A 15,348-nucleotide genomic window follows, 5' to 3' on the forward strand; every position below is an offset into this window, starting at 1 on the left:
ATTATTCTAAACTGCTGCTGAACCTGGTATTTAAATGTTCAGATTTCTGATTTCCTTATGGAACAAAGCCAGGCCCTGAAACTCATTAAAGGGTCACCCAGTCGGATATAACAATATTTTTTTTCCTTTGCAAGTTATTTATCTTTGGTTTTTGTTCATTTGTCTTACAGAAGTATACCAAATGCATATATATTATTGGTTGAAATATTAGACAACATTCCTTTTACTTCTCTAAAGAAGATTGCAGCTGTATTTTAATAATTATTTTAGCTTGAGGGGGGACTCCGATGAAGAGTATTAGGGAAGCCAAATGCCATAAGTGAAACCACAGAGAAATAGAGGGACCAGGTCTGGTAGTGATTAGCGGTGGTAGTCAGCATATCAATGCTGACTACCCCGACAACACTTACCACGACATGATGATTCCGAAGGGCTCCGATGACGACTACTGTTGAAAGTGACTTGAACCAATCACGGAGAATTAATAAGTCGGCTCCCCTTCATGACGTCATTCACCATGGTGACATCGGTGATCTTCTGTGAGGAGCTCTTCGAAATCATCATGTCGTGGTAACTGTTATCCGTGTAATCGGCATCGATATACCGTACCCGACCTGTGATTAGGTGGCAGACAATAGATTACAGAAGATTGGTCAAAGGTCAGAGCAGGCATAAAGCCAGGGAAGGACAAGACATAGTAGTCAGGAATAAGAAGGTCAGTAGCATGTAATACAAGTATTAGAAAACACCCAGGTGCAGGAGGTAAAATTAAAGACATCCAAGTAATGATCTGGTATACCGGCATAACATCAGATGTAACTGCACTTACTTAGCCATGTATGTGACTTGTTTCTGGATCCTCTGCAGTCACAACAGCTAATTATAACTTAAAATAATTTTTGTTTAATCAGCCAGTTACCCAGCACTCCATCTTTGATTTTGCATGTGTATTTCTAAGCGCTGAGTACACATGCATCCTCCTCATTTGTAACCATGTCCTTGTGCACACCCTTATGTGTGAATGTAGACACGGTGGATTGCTTGCATGCACTGGCGTCTCTTTGCAGGTTCTTCGGCAGCCAGTTACTTTCTCCTTTGCACTATCTTGGGTATTTCTGCAGCCAGATGTATGTGCCTGTGTTGTATTCAGAGTTCTTCGCTGACAACTGACCTGTGTCCCTTTCCACACCATGGACATTACGCTCATTAGGAGGCACTTTTCTATTGAATATATTGACTTATACCTAAGTACTATCTGCACATGATCAAAGCTAGTTGCACATGTAAATTGACTTTGAATGTATGTGTGTTTTTAGGTTCAAGTGATACAACATGGCACAAACTGGAGAGAAGGTCAAGGTAGGTTCTATAATAATATTCGTTCAGCATTATTCACTATTCTAGATGCCCAGGCTAATTTTATAAATGACTGTTATGTCAATTTCTTTTATAGACATTTTGACAGAACCCTCCTAATAGTGTATAATGTGAAATAGAACCACACCCCCTTGTTTGATTGGTTATACTACTCATTTGGCTACATATATCCATATGTTTTTGCTTCTATTTTTCCTAGTTTTCTGACTCTGCTGGATACGTGGGATTTGCCAACCTACCCAACCAGGTTCACAGGAAGTCTGTAAAGAAAGGTTTTGAATTCACCCTCATGGTAGTTGGTGAGTTAATAGGGAGCAAAAAAACAACCCATAACCTTCGCAAGTACTGCTTTGATGCTGATTGCACAATACGTTAAGATTCTTCTATTTCACAGTCTCATTTCCTCCTACACCAGACTTCTAAGAAGATTGTTGGCTTTTTAAACCCATTACTGACTTGACCTGCTGCATCTCATTTTGGCAGTTCTCATGTATTTCCATAGAAAAATGTAGTATTGTACGGTATGAAATGTGCCTTTGTAGTGAATGTGGCCTTCAGGTCTCTCCCAAAACAGCTAGGCACACTGTAGAGCAGCAATAAATGCTGGGGGCCTTTTCTTTATGCCAGCACATATGCAATGTTTGGGGGTAGAACATGCCTCCTTCATGAGACTACGTAAAAGTTGTACAATAAGGACTACGTAAAAGCATTGAATAATGTACATACCTAGATATTTCTTTAGGTGTCCCCCTGTCAGTGTGTAAACCTGCAATGTTTGAAGGACTGTCTGTCTTATATTGCAGTGGACAACACTCCTGTTTATTAGTTGGACAGTGCCATGTTACATCTTGGATTTTAGGAATAGTTGTCTGGTCCCTTCTGCTAGTTAGGTCTCCAGTGTAATAAGTATTATTATAATTATTATTTGTAACCATCGCAAGTAAAAAACAATTGCAAGTAAACTACATATGGCTTACTGGCCCTCTTATGAAGTGATCTGGAGAGTGAGGGGTTATGGGTGGTATCTCCTGGATGTCAGGGGTCCCGGACATCAGGCAATATGAAATATATAGTTTGTGTGTTCATCTCCTTAATACATATACAAATATTTGTGGTCTCCTAACTTGTCTTTTCTTTTTCTGAAATACAATTAATACAGAGAGGAGTGCATGTATGAAAATGCACATAAACAACTATAATGTAACACCTTAAGAACAAGTATATATTGTAAGATTACTAATACAATCAAATGTAAATAATGAGTTTTGTAACAAATTATATGTGTGAGTATTTTATACAGTATCTAATTTGAAAAATTTATTTGCAGGAGAATCTGGGTTGGGAAAATCTACTTTGATCAACAGTTTGTTCCTCACTGACCTCTATCCTGAGCGGTACATACCAGGAGCAGCAGGTATTCACTGTGATCTGCTTGTCGCTTGTATGTATGAGTACCTATCTTTCCGTACATAAATGTTTCTATTCTTTCATTCACAGTTGTGATTCATGAAGATCTCTTGTTGGTTGCACCATTGTCTGTCATAGTGTTGTGCGCTGATTTATGTTTATTTTAGCAGTGTAAACACAATTACATATTTCTAACTGTACCAAAGAAAAAGGGGATTTTTGCCGCCTCCTGCTGAAATGCTTTCCATGTTTTTAATGATATGCAGAATTTACTGAGTGAAAAGATTTTCATTCCATGCGAATGAGCTCATAGACCACCATGTAAAATACCACTTTATGGATCCCAAGAATGTGCTGATGCTCTCAGATTGCATGTTGTTTTAATAGTGAAAGAGTAACTAAACAGGAACGACCTGAGTCATTAAAGAGAGCAAGGCAAAAAAAAAGGAGTACATTTGAATCTGGACAAAACAATGTTGTTATGCAAGGGGTGCAAATTAGTTTATTGTTTTGCACATAAAGAAGATACTGGCTTTATTGTCATGTAGCACACAAATACTTTATCACTTTAGTTTTACACTGACCTTAAAAATCGATCTAGGACTTGCCCTACCACAGCTAAAAATCTGCCCCCACATTTTAAATTTACCTCCCCTCAATGCAACATGGTTTTGCCAAGGTGTAAATTTAATCCTTTTTTTTTTTTGTTTTGCTCTGACTTAGGCCTGAAAATTGTATGTCATGAAGGATGTAGATAAAATGCTGGGTTAACCTTGACTCTAACCCAAAATACAATATAAAAGTTTGCTTCTAGAACAGAGCTTCTATTACCATTCACAAATATATAATATATATCTTCTCTGCATTCACCAAAACACCAAAGACATCATTATTACTATTATTAATGCTATTCAAGCTGTACTCTGTATTAAAGCTATATTATGTGTGGAAAACAGAGAATGCATGTTCCACATAATGCAATGGATGTTAAACTGACCCAACTCAATCCAAAGTTAAAGTTTTCAGTTCTTTATGCTCCTTTAATACTTGTGGTAGAGCACAATACTTTTATAGATCTTTTTAATATATGTATATCTATATACACCTATCCAGATAGAAGTAGGTGTATATATAATTGTCATCACTGCAGATATTTGATATACAGTTCTAATCGGTAGGGGAGATTTTTTTCAAAACACAATTTACTGCTGTAGTTGGTCTCTATGTCACCTTTAGCTAACCAGTGTGAATATGTCAAACATCTCGGTTTCTCTTTTCGTAAATTATTTGTATGTGACAAGATGCAACTCCTATGCCATCCTGTTGTGTTGTTGGGTACTGCCTGGGCTTGACTTGCCACCGTCCCCTTTCTTTATCCCAAACACTTCCCTATTAAATGCTACAGGGGTGCTGTGCTGCCACCTCCAGGCTCCTTCACTGGCTCCTGGAACCTCTACGTTAAACTCAATTGGGCTGGTACACCTGATCTCTTACTTCAGATCAGGGTTGCTGTGGATGGTTTCCCTGGCCTCTCACAATGGACCAGAGCTGCAGGGTAGCGGGCAGATCCTTGTTACTAATGTTGGGTCCCAAAACTCAGAACAGATGGATAATGGATTAGATTGCTCTAATCTGTAGGTCACAGGAATTACAGCAGGTAGATAGGCGTCAAAACAGAATTTTGAAGCAGTGATGTTTATTGCTTAGAAAGGGTCCGTATAAGGATGGTTGCATACTAGTTAAAGGTGCTAGTGATAGTACAGATGGTATTTATCTTACATGTATAGTATAGTTCTTTATATCCTGTTTTGGACACATAAGCTGGAAGGCGGTATTTCAGTCACCTTCCCTCTTAACCAATCGTGCAGCTAGCACATGAATCAGCCTGGAGGAGTTTCACACCTTTAACCTAGTTGCTAGTGGCAGGGGGGAATGTACCCCCACTTCCCCTGTCCATGAGCTGCCACGTAAAGGGGGTCTCAGCCTCCTCTCCACCCCTGGTACCACCAAGCCTAAAAATACTACCTGGAACCCTGCCCTGGGGTCTGGCTCCCTCCTCTACCAGAATTTGGGAGTGGGCTGCCATACCCCTCGCAGCAGTCCCCAGGCTGGTGCTCCTGAAGCTTTTTGAGCTCCAGTATGGCTCTTTGCATTCTGGGTTCCAGCCACTACACTGAGGCTGCTGGCGCATTTATTAAGTACACATTTACACTACCCGCGCTCCGCTTCAGTGCTGCGTCGCCAGGTATTGGTCTCCCGGCGCCGCAGTGCACATTTAAAATACATTTTTATTAAATATGTTACTAAGTTTATACATGCGGAAAACTAACCCTCCCGGTGCCGGAGCACCTTTCAAGAGTAGTGGACCCGGCCACACCACATATAAGCTATAATGAGTTTAATAAGTTATTAGCTCATATATAAAGCAGCTCAGCTTTATTGACCTAAAAAGTAAACTGTTCCCTGAATCACAATTTACAAATAATTCACGCTTGATATGAATGCCCAAATAATGTCTGAGGCATAAAAATAAACCCCCCCAAAAAACAAAGCTTACATAGCTCAAATAAGGGTATGCTCTGTTATTTCCTTTCAAATCTAAATATTTATAGTTTATTTTCCTGCTTGCTAGTTTCGAGTTATGTTCTTTTGTTTGAATTCACAGTACAGAGCAGTTCTGTTACCAAAAGACTGATTAAATCGCTGAATTCTATAAAGCTTTTGGCTGATTTGCATTTCCCGCACTATAGTACCCCCCATGCATTTTCTATATATGTCTGCTTTAACCCAGCAGATTTTTAAGATAGTTTACTTAATCACTTGAATTAAATAAATACTAATTTATTTCAGATATGTTATTTGTTCTGTACTGAGACTCTTATTTATTGGTTCCATACAGGTATACACATAGCCATTGTCATATATTTAGCTTAAGTGTCACATCAAAATCATTATATGTACCACATTGAAGTTGAACCTATTTTATCATTTATTTAATAGAGAAAATTGAGCGCACGGTTCAGATTGAAGCCTCTACTGTGGAGATTGAGGAACGTGGAGTGAAGCTTCGCTTAACTGTAGTGGACACTCCAGGTTATGGTGACGCCATTAACAGCCAGGACTGGTAGGTGGGGTTGAGGAGCACCAAGAGCAGTGAATAGCTGCTTTTTGGTATATTCTCTATAATTTGTAATTTTGGATATTTGGGCATAACAAGGCTGGTAAACGAGCTGGCAATACACCATTCCATAATTTGTGCCATGTACAAAGATAGATTGGCTACAATCTAATATGCTTAAAATGTTGTAGGTGAAGATTGAAATGACAGTGGAATGTATAATATGGATCAGGCAAATCCTTGCAATTAACATTAATGTGATTAGTGCTGTCATTTTCATTTCCTATACTGTTTAGTCCACTTCAAATAGAATTGAAGGCAAGTTTGTTATTAATATTGCTTGTTTTTTGTCTCTGTAATTTGCCACACACAGTACCTAGCAGCACTATGCTTACACTACTGAGCTTCATCCCAAATGTCAGACCTCACATCTTCCAGGCCAGCTCTTGACAACCGCCGACCATGTGACATAAATGTGCTTGTAGCTATTGGAAAACGAATAATTTTGCTAGTGGCTCAGAGATTAGTTTACATTTTCCTGTAGCTCACCAAATTTAAAGAGGAAAGGATTGCCTTTCCATTTTGCTTTCTTTGTACATCCTATTCATCTTGTCAATGTATAGCACTTCCCTCCTCTACTGATGTACACAGCAGTAAGTTGGTGCTCTGGGATACAACTTAGTCATAGGAGTCACTTTCCCAGTACAAAACTTCAATTTTTTTCTCTTTACTGTAGTTGAAACTTTCAAATGGAGGATGATACTAGCTACCCAACATATAATAATAGGTCATCTAAAATGATAGCGTAATATAATTGTTGTGAAGTATGTTGCGTTCACCTTAAATATCAATGCCAATATCTGTAAATAGGCATGAAAACTGCACCCTAAAACGAGCAGTTTGAATTTGATAGCACCATTTTCAGGAATACCTAAATTCCAGGTGACTGACCACTGACGTCAGCTTGAGTGCAGCAAACCGTTAACTGAGCTATGAGGCCCCCAGATCACCTAAAATCCAGATCTGTGCGTTTTGGTCTCTCACATGTGGCCATACTGGCATATAATCCTGGCTCTCATCCTGTGTGTGGCTGTTATTTGTATAATTTATTATTTTGCAGATACTCAAATATCATAGTGTAAAATGAGTAGAACCATATGGAATACACATACTGCCAATAAATACATTGTTTGTAAACAGCATTAGTCTTTATACCACATGAGTGTGTTATATGATGTTCATGTTTCCTCCTTGAGCACATTTTAGTATTTGTATTCTGCCCCATTTCCCCAAAGCCCCCTTTCTGTGTTTTAAATGTCAATCGTGCAGTTGTCTTTCAGAAGGATCAGTGTAATATGTTTAAGGTCAGAAAGATGAAGAATCCTGTGAATCTGAAGAATATTATGAATTGCACCTTCATTGACCTCTACCTCTTTATGCCCCTGTAAAAGTGTCATAAGTAAGCATGTTGTGGCTCCAGCAGAGGAAGGGTTAATTGGGATATCTGTGGCTTACAGGGGGTAGATACTGAGCGATGTACAAAAGTCCCCCCTTTCCTTCCGTTGCCGTCTTGCCCCTGCATGAGCTCCCGGCCAGATTATTGTGTTTCAAGCAGCTCTTCCTGTTGATTGTGTGCTAATTCAGCTTGTTTATTCCATTGAAATGTTTCTGGCTGCCCCTACTTGGATCTTTGTGACAATGCTCAGGTCACGTGCATCTACCCTAATATGAAACCTGGAGCCATGGCATGGATCTCTTATCACAGATTTTGTTCTGGAACACTTGTTACTTAAAAACAAAACTGAATTCCATTAAATGTAATCTGATTTAGTGGCGCGGGATTGTAGACCTAGGTTCCCTAATGTGTATTGTTCAGAGGGCATCTTGATCAGCCTGTGCTCCAGATGAGAGCCTTTATAGCACTTTTATATAAGGAAAACTTGTATAAATAAAATACACATTTCTCTTTCCTGCCATTCTGTCAGTGAGTACATTCATGCAATTAGTTCAACCTTGGGATTATACTGCAATATTCACTCATCAAATTCTCAAGACGATAGAATAGGGATACCAAATAAGATCAACCTTGCTTATAGTGTTCAGTAACAAAGGCATGTTTTTTATTTGTTTATATATGTGTCCCTGTTTGTGCACAAGGCTGGTGCTATCCTACAAGTGGATTGTGCAACGTTCATAGAATGCTAACTGCTGTATTAGCTTACTGCAAAGGGGGCTGGGAATAGACTAGTAATTTACTTAGCCTCACGCATGTTGAGAACACTCACCTTTGATCAGACGTTGACACCTTATGGATTTTAGACTGTTGTTAAAATACAACTGGAAACAATCTCTGCGGAGCTAAAAGTGTTTCACCCTGTTATAGTCTATGGTGATTCCATGCCTCAGTGAGCCACTGTATTAATGGCATTTAATTGAGTTAAGAAAATACTTACAGCTTGACCATGCTCATGTTTTTATCTCCAGCATTTTAAAGACATCTTGAACAAAAAAATTATTAAAAAACATCCATGTGGACAAGATTTTACTGATCTTAAAAGATAAAATAAGCAGATAAAGTAAAGACCTCATTCAGAGAATGAGTGACATCATATTGTGATGTCACCAAAATCCAGTGCAGGATCATTCATCCCAATGAATATATGAGCCTGTCATTCACATGAACAGTTATGTAATCCCCAGGTCAGCCTGACACTAGACAATCGTGCATGCATTATTTAGAGTTTCCCCCTCACTACTACCAGTGTGCATAGAAGCAGCCATGGGGGGATCAGTTATCTGGGTACCTGCAATATTATTACAGTGTTTCAGCTTATCTGAACAAATCATTCAATAGTAACTAGAAATGCCTTTCCTTAGAGAGTACATTTAATTTAAAAACAAATTGTTGAAATGGTCCCTTCAACATGTCAAAACTATTGCATATAATGTTAATCAATTTACAAATAAGTCATGCTTGAATAAAGCACAGTGAGCAACATTTCGGTGAAAGACATTTTGGCCAGGAGTCCCAGTTATTGTAACCACTGTCTAACTTTCATACTTTTTTTTTTCCTTTAAAATAACCATGTGTCATAAACACTCAATCCCAACAGCAAATCTGTAAGACATTACTAAAACTTTGCTTTAAGTGATAGGTGAACAACCTAACTTGTTGGACCTGCTTACACTTTTTTTAAAACATAGTTGTTTTTTTTAATAAAATAACTAAATAATGTCAGGACATAATATATGAAAAGTAACTTTACTGCAAAAGGCATTTACAATCCCTTTTGACAGTTGTGAAATAATTTCACACAGATGCTTACATATATAAAAATAGTTAATGATAAAATGAAATAACAAGAGGAAGAGGTGTGAGGTCACTTCCTGTTACATGTTTTCTTGATTATGTGGTTTGCTAACATTCTAAGCTATTGTGTCATGCTATGGGAAGCACCTGCTTTCTGAGGGCATATCCTGCAATACTGGTACATGCCCCAGGAAACCAAGAGACTTCAAAAAGCTGTAATAATACCGAATGTAGTCAAGAAAACGACAGAACTTGTGTTAACCCATAGCCTCAACCTCTTTAGATTAGATATTTTTTTATTGCTGGCATAACATGTCCCGACTGTTGTTTTAACACAGTAGTGCATAGCTTAGAAAACCAATAGCTTACCAGTTTATGTTAGATTCTAAGTTCCATGCAATCCTAATAACCAGTTCAGTTAGAGGCAGTGGCAGAGCTTCCCAGGGGCTGCAGAATTGCAGTTTGACTATTTGTGTGCGGAGAGACTGGGAAAAATAAACTAGCATTTTGTTACTGTTATAGGTTATGTCCTATTGGATGGTTTGGTGCCTGTAGTATGTTGATTTGCATTGCAAAATATCGGTCTATTAATTACAATGAGGAGTATGTTCTTTGTGTACTCTATATATTCCCTAAACATCAGACAAATACATATTGAATAAAACAAGTTGAGTTCAGGGTCCATGCGGGGCTTGAACATTTTACAGGCAGTATAGAGAACGGACTGCTTGTAGCCATCAATAGTTGTCTACCTTGAGGTCCACTTTAGCTGCATTCCTCAGAGGTGAACACGTGACAATGCACCACAGGCAGATGTCTGACCACCCGTGTGTACGAACCAAAACGGTGATCATGACTTACCCCTAATGGGTGCGCAGCATCCGATCTTTACTACCCCAAATAAAAAATCAATCTAATAAAACAATAGGAGTCTCCAAATAGTGGGATGGTTCAGAAAGGAAAATCATATATTTTCATTTTAAGAGTTTAGGTTTATGTATATATTTGAATGGTTGTTAACCATATACAAAGTATCTGTCTTTCTTTTATTGCATCAAATTGCATAACACAAGAAAGAAACTGATATATAGCTCAGTATAGTTCACATTTATTCATATCCACCTAATACTGTTTTTTTTTCTTTTCTTTATACACCGAATTCTTTGTTTAAAAAATATATATATTGTAACACTTATTTATCTTGAATTTACTTAGCCTCGAACATGTATTATTTAGTACTAAGTTACATCTCATTGGACCTTGTGCCTTGTATTGTTATTACAATGTTATGTTCAGTTTATATCTTATTTACATAAAAAACCCGGCTCTTTTCTTAGTGTACACTATATGAATATAATATATCATCATCTATTTATTTATTTAGCGCCACTAATTCTGCAGCACTGTACAGAGAACTCACTCACATCAGTCCCTGCCCCATTGGAGCTTACAGTCTAAATCCCCTAACACAGACACAGACCGAGAGAGACTAAGGGCAATTTAATAGCAGCCAATTAACCTACTAGTATGTTTTTGGAGTGTGGGAAGAAACCGGAGCACCCGGAGGTAACCCGTATAATAAATTGCCTGTTGCAGAGTTGGGCTGCATGCTGTTGGACAAGGCAGAGGAACTGAGCGGCCAGATGAGAGCATAGAGCTTGATGCTGTTGAGTCATGGTATATGTATACAAGGTGGAGGGAGCCTGGAGATAGATATTACAATTCTAAATCTACGGGTACATTTAATTTATGGTATATTTATGTGCTGGTGGCACAAGCTGGTGTGTTAATATGTTGGTGAAGCACAGGCTGACTTATCAATGTGCTTGTTTGGCACAAGCTGGCATATCAATGTGCTGATTTGACACAGGCTGCTGTGTTGTTGGGCTGCTGGCGCACAGGCTGCTGTGTTGTTGGGCTGCTGGCGCACAGGCTGCTGTGTTGTTGGGCTGCTGGCGCACATGCTGCTGTGTTGTTGGGCTGCAGGCGCACAGGCTGCTGTGTTGTTGGGCTGCTGGCGCACATGCTGCTGTGTTGTTGGGCTGCTGGCGCACAGGCTGCTGTGTTGTTGGGCTGCTGGCGCACAGGCTGCTGTGTTGTTGGGCTGCTGTGTTGTTGGGCTGCTGGCGCACAGGCTGCTGTGTTGTTGGGCTGCTGGCGCACATGCTGCTGTGTTGTTGGGCTGCTGGCGCACAGGCTGCTGTGTTGTTGGGCTGCTGGCGCACAGGCTGCTGTGTTGTTGGGCTGCTGTGTTGTTGGGCTGCTGTGTTGTTGGGCTGCTGGCGCACAGGCTGCTGTGTTGTTGGGCTGCTGACGCACAGGCTGCTGTGTTGTTGGGCTGCTGGCGCACAGGCTACAGTGAGCTGGGCATGTGAAAGGCTGGTATGCTAGTGCATTGGGGGTGCAAAAGACTGGTAAAATATACTAGACATTTATGCTGTATAATCTCTAGTTAAGAATTCCAGTTTTCAGTTTTAACTGGAAAAGTCTGAAAAAATCCCATTGCTCTCTTACCTGATGTTTTCAGTTAAAACGAGAAAAGCCCCAAATATTCATCAAACTGCATCTTACATCAATGCAGCACTTTTCCTCTTGTCATCCATTCTGCTTCTCTGTCAGAGTGCGTATTGTGGCTGCCCTTCTACCAGCTCTCAGAGTTAGTGCTGCTCAGTGCTCCTTCTTTCTGCACTCTGGCTCCTCTCCCCCTCCACCCGTCACCTTCTCCCTTGGAGCCCTGTTTTCTGGGCCCCTCACCTTCGGGGTCCTGTCTGCTGGGACCTTCCTCCCTGACCCTCCCCCTTCTCTCCTCTGGTATCCCAGATACTCTTACTCTTAAGAGCAGACAAATATCTGACCATCTTTAGCACTATAGTAATTATTCAACTTACTCGCTTATAATGTCCAACAGCTCTGCAGAATACATATATTTCTTACAGTAAAACCTAGATACTTTGTATATGCCCTGAGATAATTGCTTGATAAAACAGCTATTTATGTAAATGTCTACCTGTTTATTTCTTAGGATCACATACTGATATCTCTGTGGCTTTGTGTGCCTGGGCCCCATGTTTACAATACAAAGTTTGGGTTGACTTCAGGAAGCCCTAATAATTTCAAGCTGTCTCATTTCCTGGGATTTAATGTTTCTGATATTGTTGCAGGACGAGGTTGAGCATCTGTTAGCACAGCTGGCTCTCCTGGCCTGATCCTGCTCTGATCTTTCCATTACATACGCTTCCATTTACTACTCTCTAACAGCACAGATAATTGTTGCTTATTAGATGTGGAAAGATGGGCACTCAAGGGCAAAAAGGCCTCATTGAAGCTGCTGCCTATACCCAGTCAATAATAGGGGTTGTGCTCCCTCTTTCAACAAACACTTAGTAATGCACTTCACCATGAGTGTTTGTTATTTATTTTATATATGGGCCTCTCAGACATACATTTTATGTTCATTCTCTGTCTCTGTCGTGACTAAAAGAGAGATAACTACAGGTATAGCTCTAATTAGCACCACTGCACTATTATACACTAATCTCCGCAGTGACAGATTATATAAGGCATCCTGACAAGTGGAGTATTAGAGCAGCACCATAGCCTATGCCCATCTTACAAAGACTGGTATGGGTTATGGTCTTGAAAATGTTAATTACTTTATTTTTAAAGTAATGTTAAAGATGTAATCCATCTGTACAAAATAACATTTCAAATGTGAGTAGTAGTTTACAATCTCACAAGTATATTGTCTGAGGCTATTCCTATGTTATCGTATAATACTGACACTTTTTTTTTTTTTTTTTTTTTTTCTTTAGCTTTAAAACCATCATTCACTACATAGATAACCAATTTGAGCGTTACCTTCATGATGAGAGTGGTCTGAACAGGCGGCACATCATTGATAATCGCGTGCACTGCTGCTTCTATTTTATCTCACCGTTTGGACATGGGTAACGTACTTAACTTCCACTTAACTTAAATATGTATGACATAAGAACAACACAATGTTTCAGTGATATTTATGTGTGTGTTTAGTGTTGTTACATTTGAAGTCTGAGGAACAAGAAATAAAAAGTTATGCCTGTGGGAATGAGTGGGAAAAATAGTGTGCATCACGGAGGAGCGGATGACGGAACACTTCAGCCTGAGAAGTGTGACGGAAATAACAGGTTATTGTAGTACTAATGAAAGGGTATACTCTAAACTTAGAGAAGGTATATATTGAACATTAGAGTATACTTACACATTTTAGAGGTAAATATTTACAAGCATTAGATGTATTTGGAAAAATGTAACAGAGAGGGATGTATGATAATAAATTTGTTGGGAATCCATGAGACTGCTTATAAAAATAACCTGTAGATTAATGACATACTGCTGGTTTGTCACTAGGATATGCCAATGTTATGTGGCAGAGGCGTTTTATGTCCACAATTTATATATTTTGCTACAAGCTCTGGAGAGAACAGGGATAATGAAACAACGCAACAACCAAATACCCATGTGCCATGTCCCTAAGCTTTCTTACTGAATTATACTAAGCGGCTTTTGAACCAGAATGATAGCTTGCCAACAAATGTTACCTGTGATATTCACTACTATTCTCGCTAGTGTGCATTTTAAGTACATTGTTAACATTGGTGTAACCATCAAATCTCCCAGGTGTCTGAGCCCATGCATGCAAACATAATAATACGAAAAAAGAAAACAAACCAAACATTCTGGAGAGGCAGTCTTGTGGGTTGTCACCCTTAAAATTGAACACCAACATGCTATTTAGGGTTAGTTCCTATCCTCTGCCATAAAAAGACATTGTGTACTATCCGTTACAAAGTGTTATTAGCAATTAGTGTATTGATATTGTTTTGTAGAACTACAATTTTTTCAAACAGTTGCATATTTTAGTAACAAAAATGTACTTACAGGGAAAACCTGTTGGTCCCTGCCAGTTCTGCAAGTTGGAGGCATTTGAGATCATGTAAAAAAAAATGGTATTTTGCTTTATCTTGTACTAAAAATAAATCAACAACAAAGTAATAAGTTATTTAAACTGAGCTGGGTTCCAAAGCTGAATTCCAGACTTAAACCGGGTGCTGGGTTGTAAATGACAAACCGATAAGATTAGTGTGAGTTTTAGTAATGTATTTATGTTGTTTTATCCTCTTTTAGAGAACTCCAAAACAGCTATGAAAATCTCTAGAGTCTCTGACACCCTGTAGTGTCTGACTGAGCTCAGTCCTGCAAATCCCTAGTAAATTTAGCTGAGGCTGGTATAAAAATGTTTTTTTGTTCTTTATTTAGAAGTATAGGGGGGTATTCAATTGTTTCTTTTAACGCGCTAAAAGAAAAAAAAACGAGCGCTCTAAAAATCTTACCGTTAATACGGTAATTACTCGCTAAATTTCATCTCGCAGCTCCCTGAGCAGCGAGCTGGCTGGCAGCGAGTAAGTACCGTATTAACTGTTTACGCGCGCAAAATTACCGTATAATATGAAGTTTTTTTTCGAGCGCTCGTTTTTTTTGCTTTAGCGCGTTAAAAGAAACAATTGAATAACCCCCTTAGTATCGATAATTGCAACTATTTATCTCTTTGCTTGTTTAATTTAGGACCAGCAGGGTTAAACCTTTTCAATTGCACTTATTAATTCTAGCATTGCAAGGGAGAAGTAGCAATATTAACATTTTACTATGTAACAAGCTGCCAGTTTGGTCTACTTTTCCTTACCACTTTAACATGGTCACTCAAACCTAATGTTGTTAATTCTTTTCTGCTTTTATGGATTAGTCTCCAGTCAGAAAAGTAGGATTGTAATCCATAGGGACGGAATGTCACTGTAGGCTTGTATGTGATTTATGTTTAAGAAATGCACATAGTAGCGCCCTATTCCCACAATACGCACATGTTGCCTCTGTTTGGCCTTATTTCCAGCGGGTGTGATATGTTTCTTCACAATGCACAATGACCTTCAACGAAATAACATAGTATAGTAATAACACAGTATACAGTATGTCTATGGCAAAGATGTTATCCACATGTACAAAATACATGGCTTGGTGAATAGCATAAAAAATGATGCAAACATAGCAAGTGAAAACCTCCCACCTGCAACCTTGGCTTATAGCAACAGGGGTTAGTTTT

At 39.0% G+C, this 15,348-nt stretch overlaps 1 protein-coding gene across 2 annotated transcripts in view; it reads left to right on the top strand.

The window, feature by feature from the left end:
• LOC142161168 (septin-2A) overlaps nt 1-15,348 on the top strand; it is a 66,205-nt gene that overhangs the window by 11,975 nt on the left and 38,882 nt on the right. For both annotated transcript variants that reach the window (XM_075216479.1, XM_075216489.1), the window contains exons 2-6: nt 1,317-1,359; nt 1,577-1,676; nt 2,705-2,791; nt 5,785-5,908; nt 13,025-13,159. In XM_075216479.1, the coding sequence (XP_075072580.1) occupies nt 1,333-1,359; nt 1,577-1,676; nt 2,705-2,791; nt 5,785-5,908; nt 13,025-13,159 (473 nt within the window). In that variant the 5' untranslated portion in view covers nt 1,317-1,332. The remainder of the gene's footprint in view (nt 1-1,316; nt 1,360-1,576; nt 1,677-2,704; nt 2,792-5,784; nt 5,909-13,024; nt 13,160-15,348) is intronic.

Source organism: Mixophyes fleayi, chromosome 1 (assembly GCF_038048845.1).
Source record: "Mixophyes fleayi isolate aMixFle1 chromosome 1, aMixFle1.hap1, whole genome shotgun sequence".
Taxonomy (NCBI): Eukaryota; Metazoa; Chordata; class Amphibia; order Anura; family Limnodynastidae; genus Mixophyes; species Mixophyes fleayi.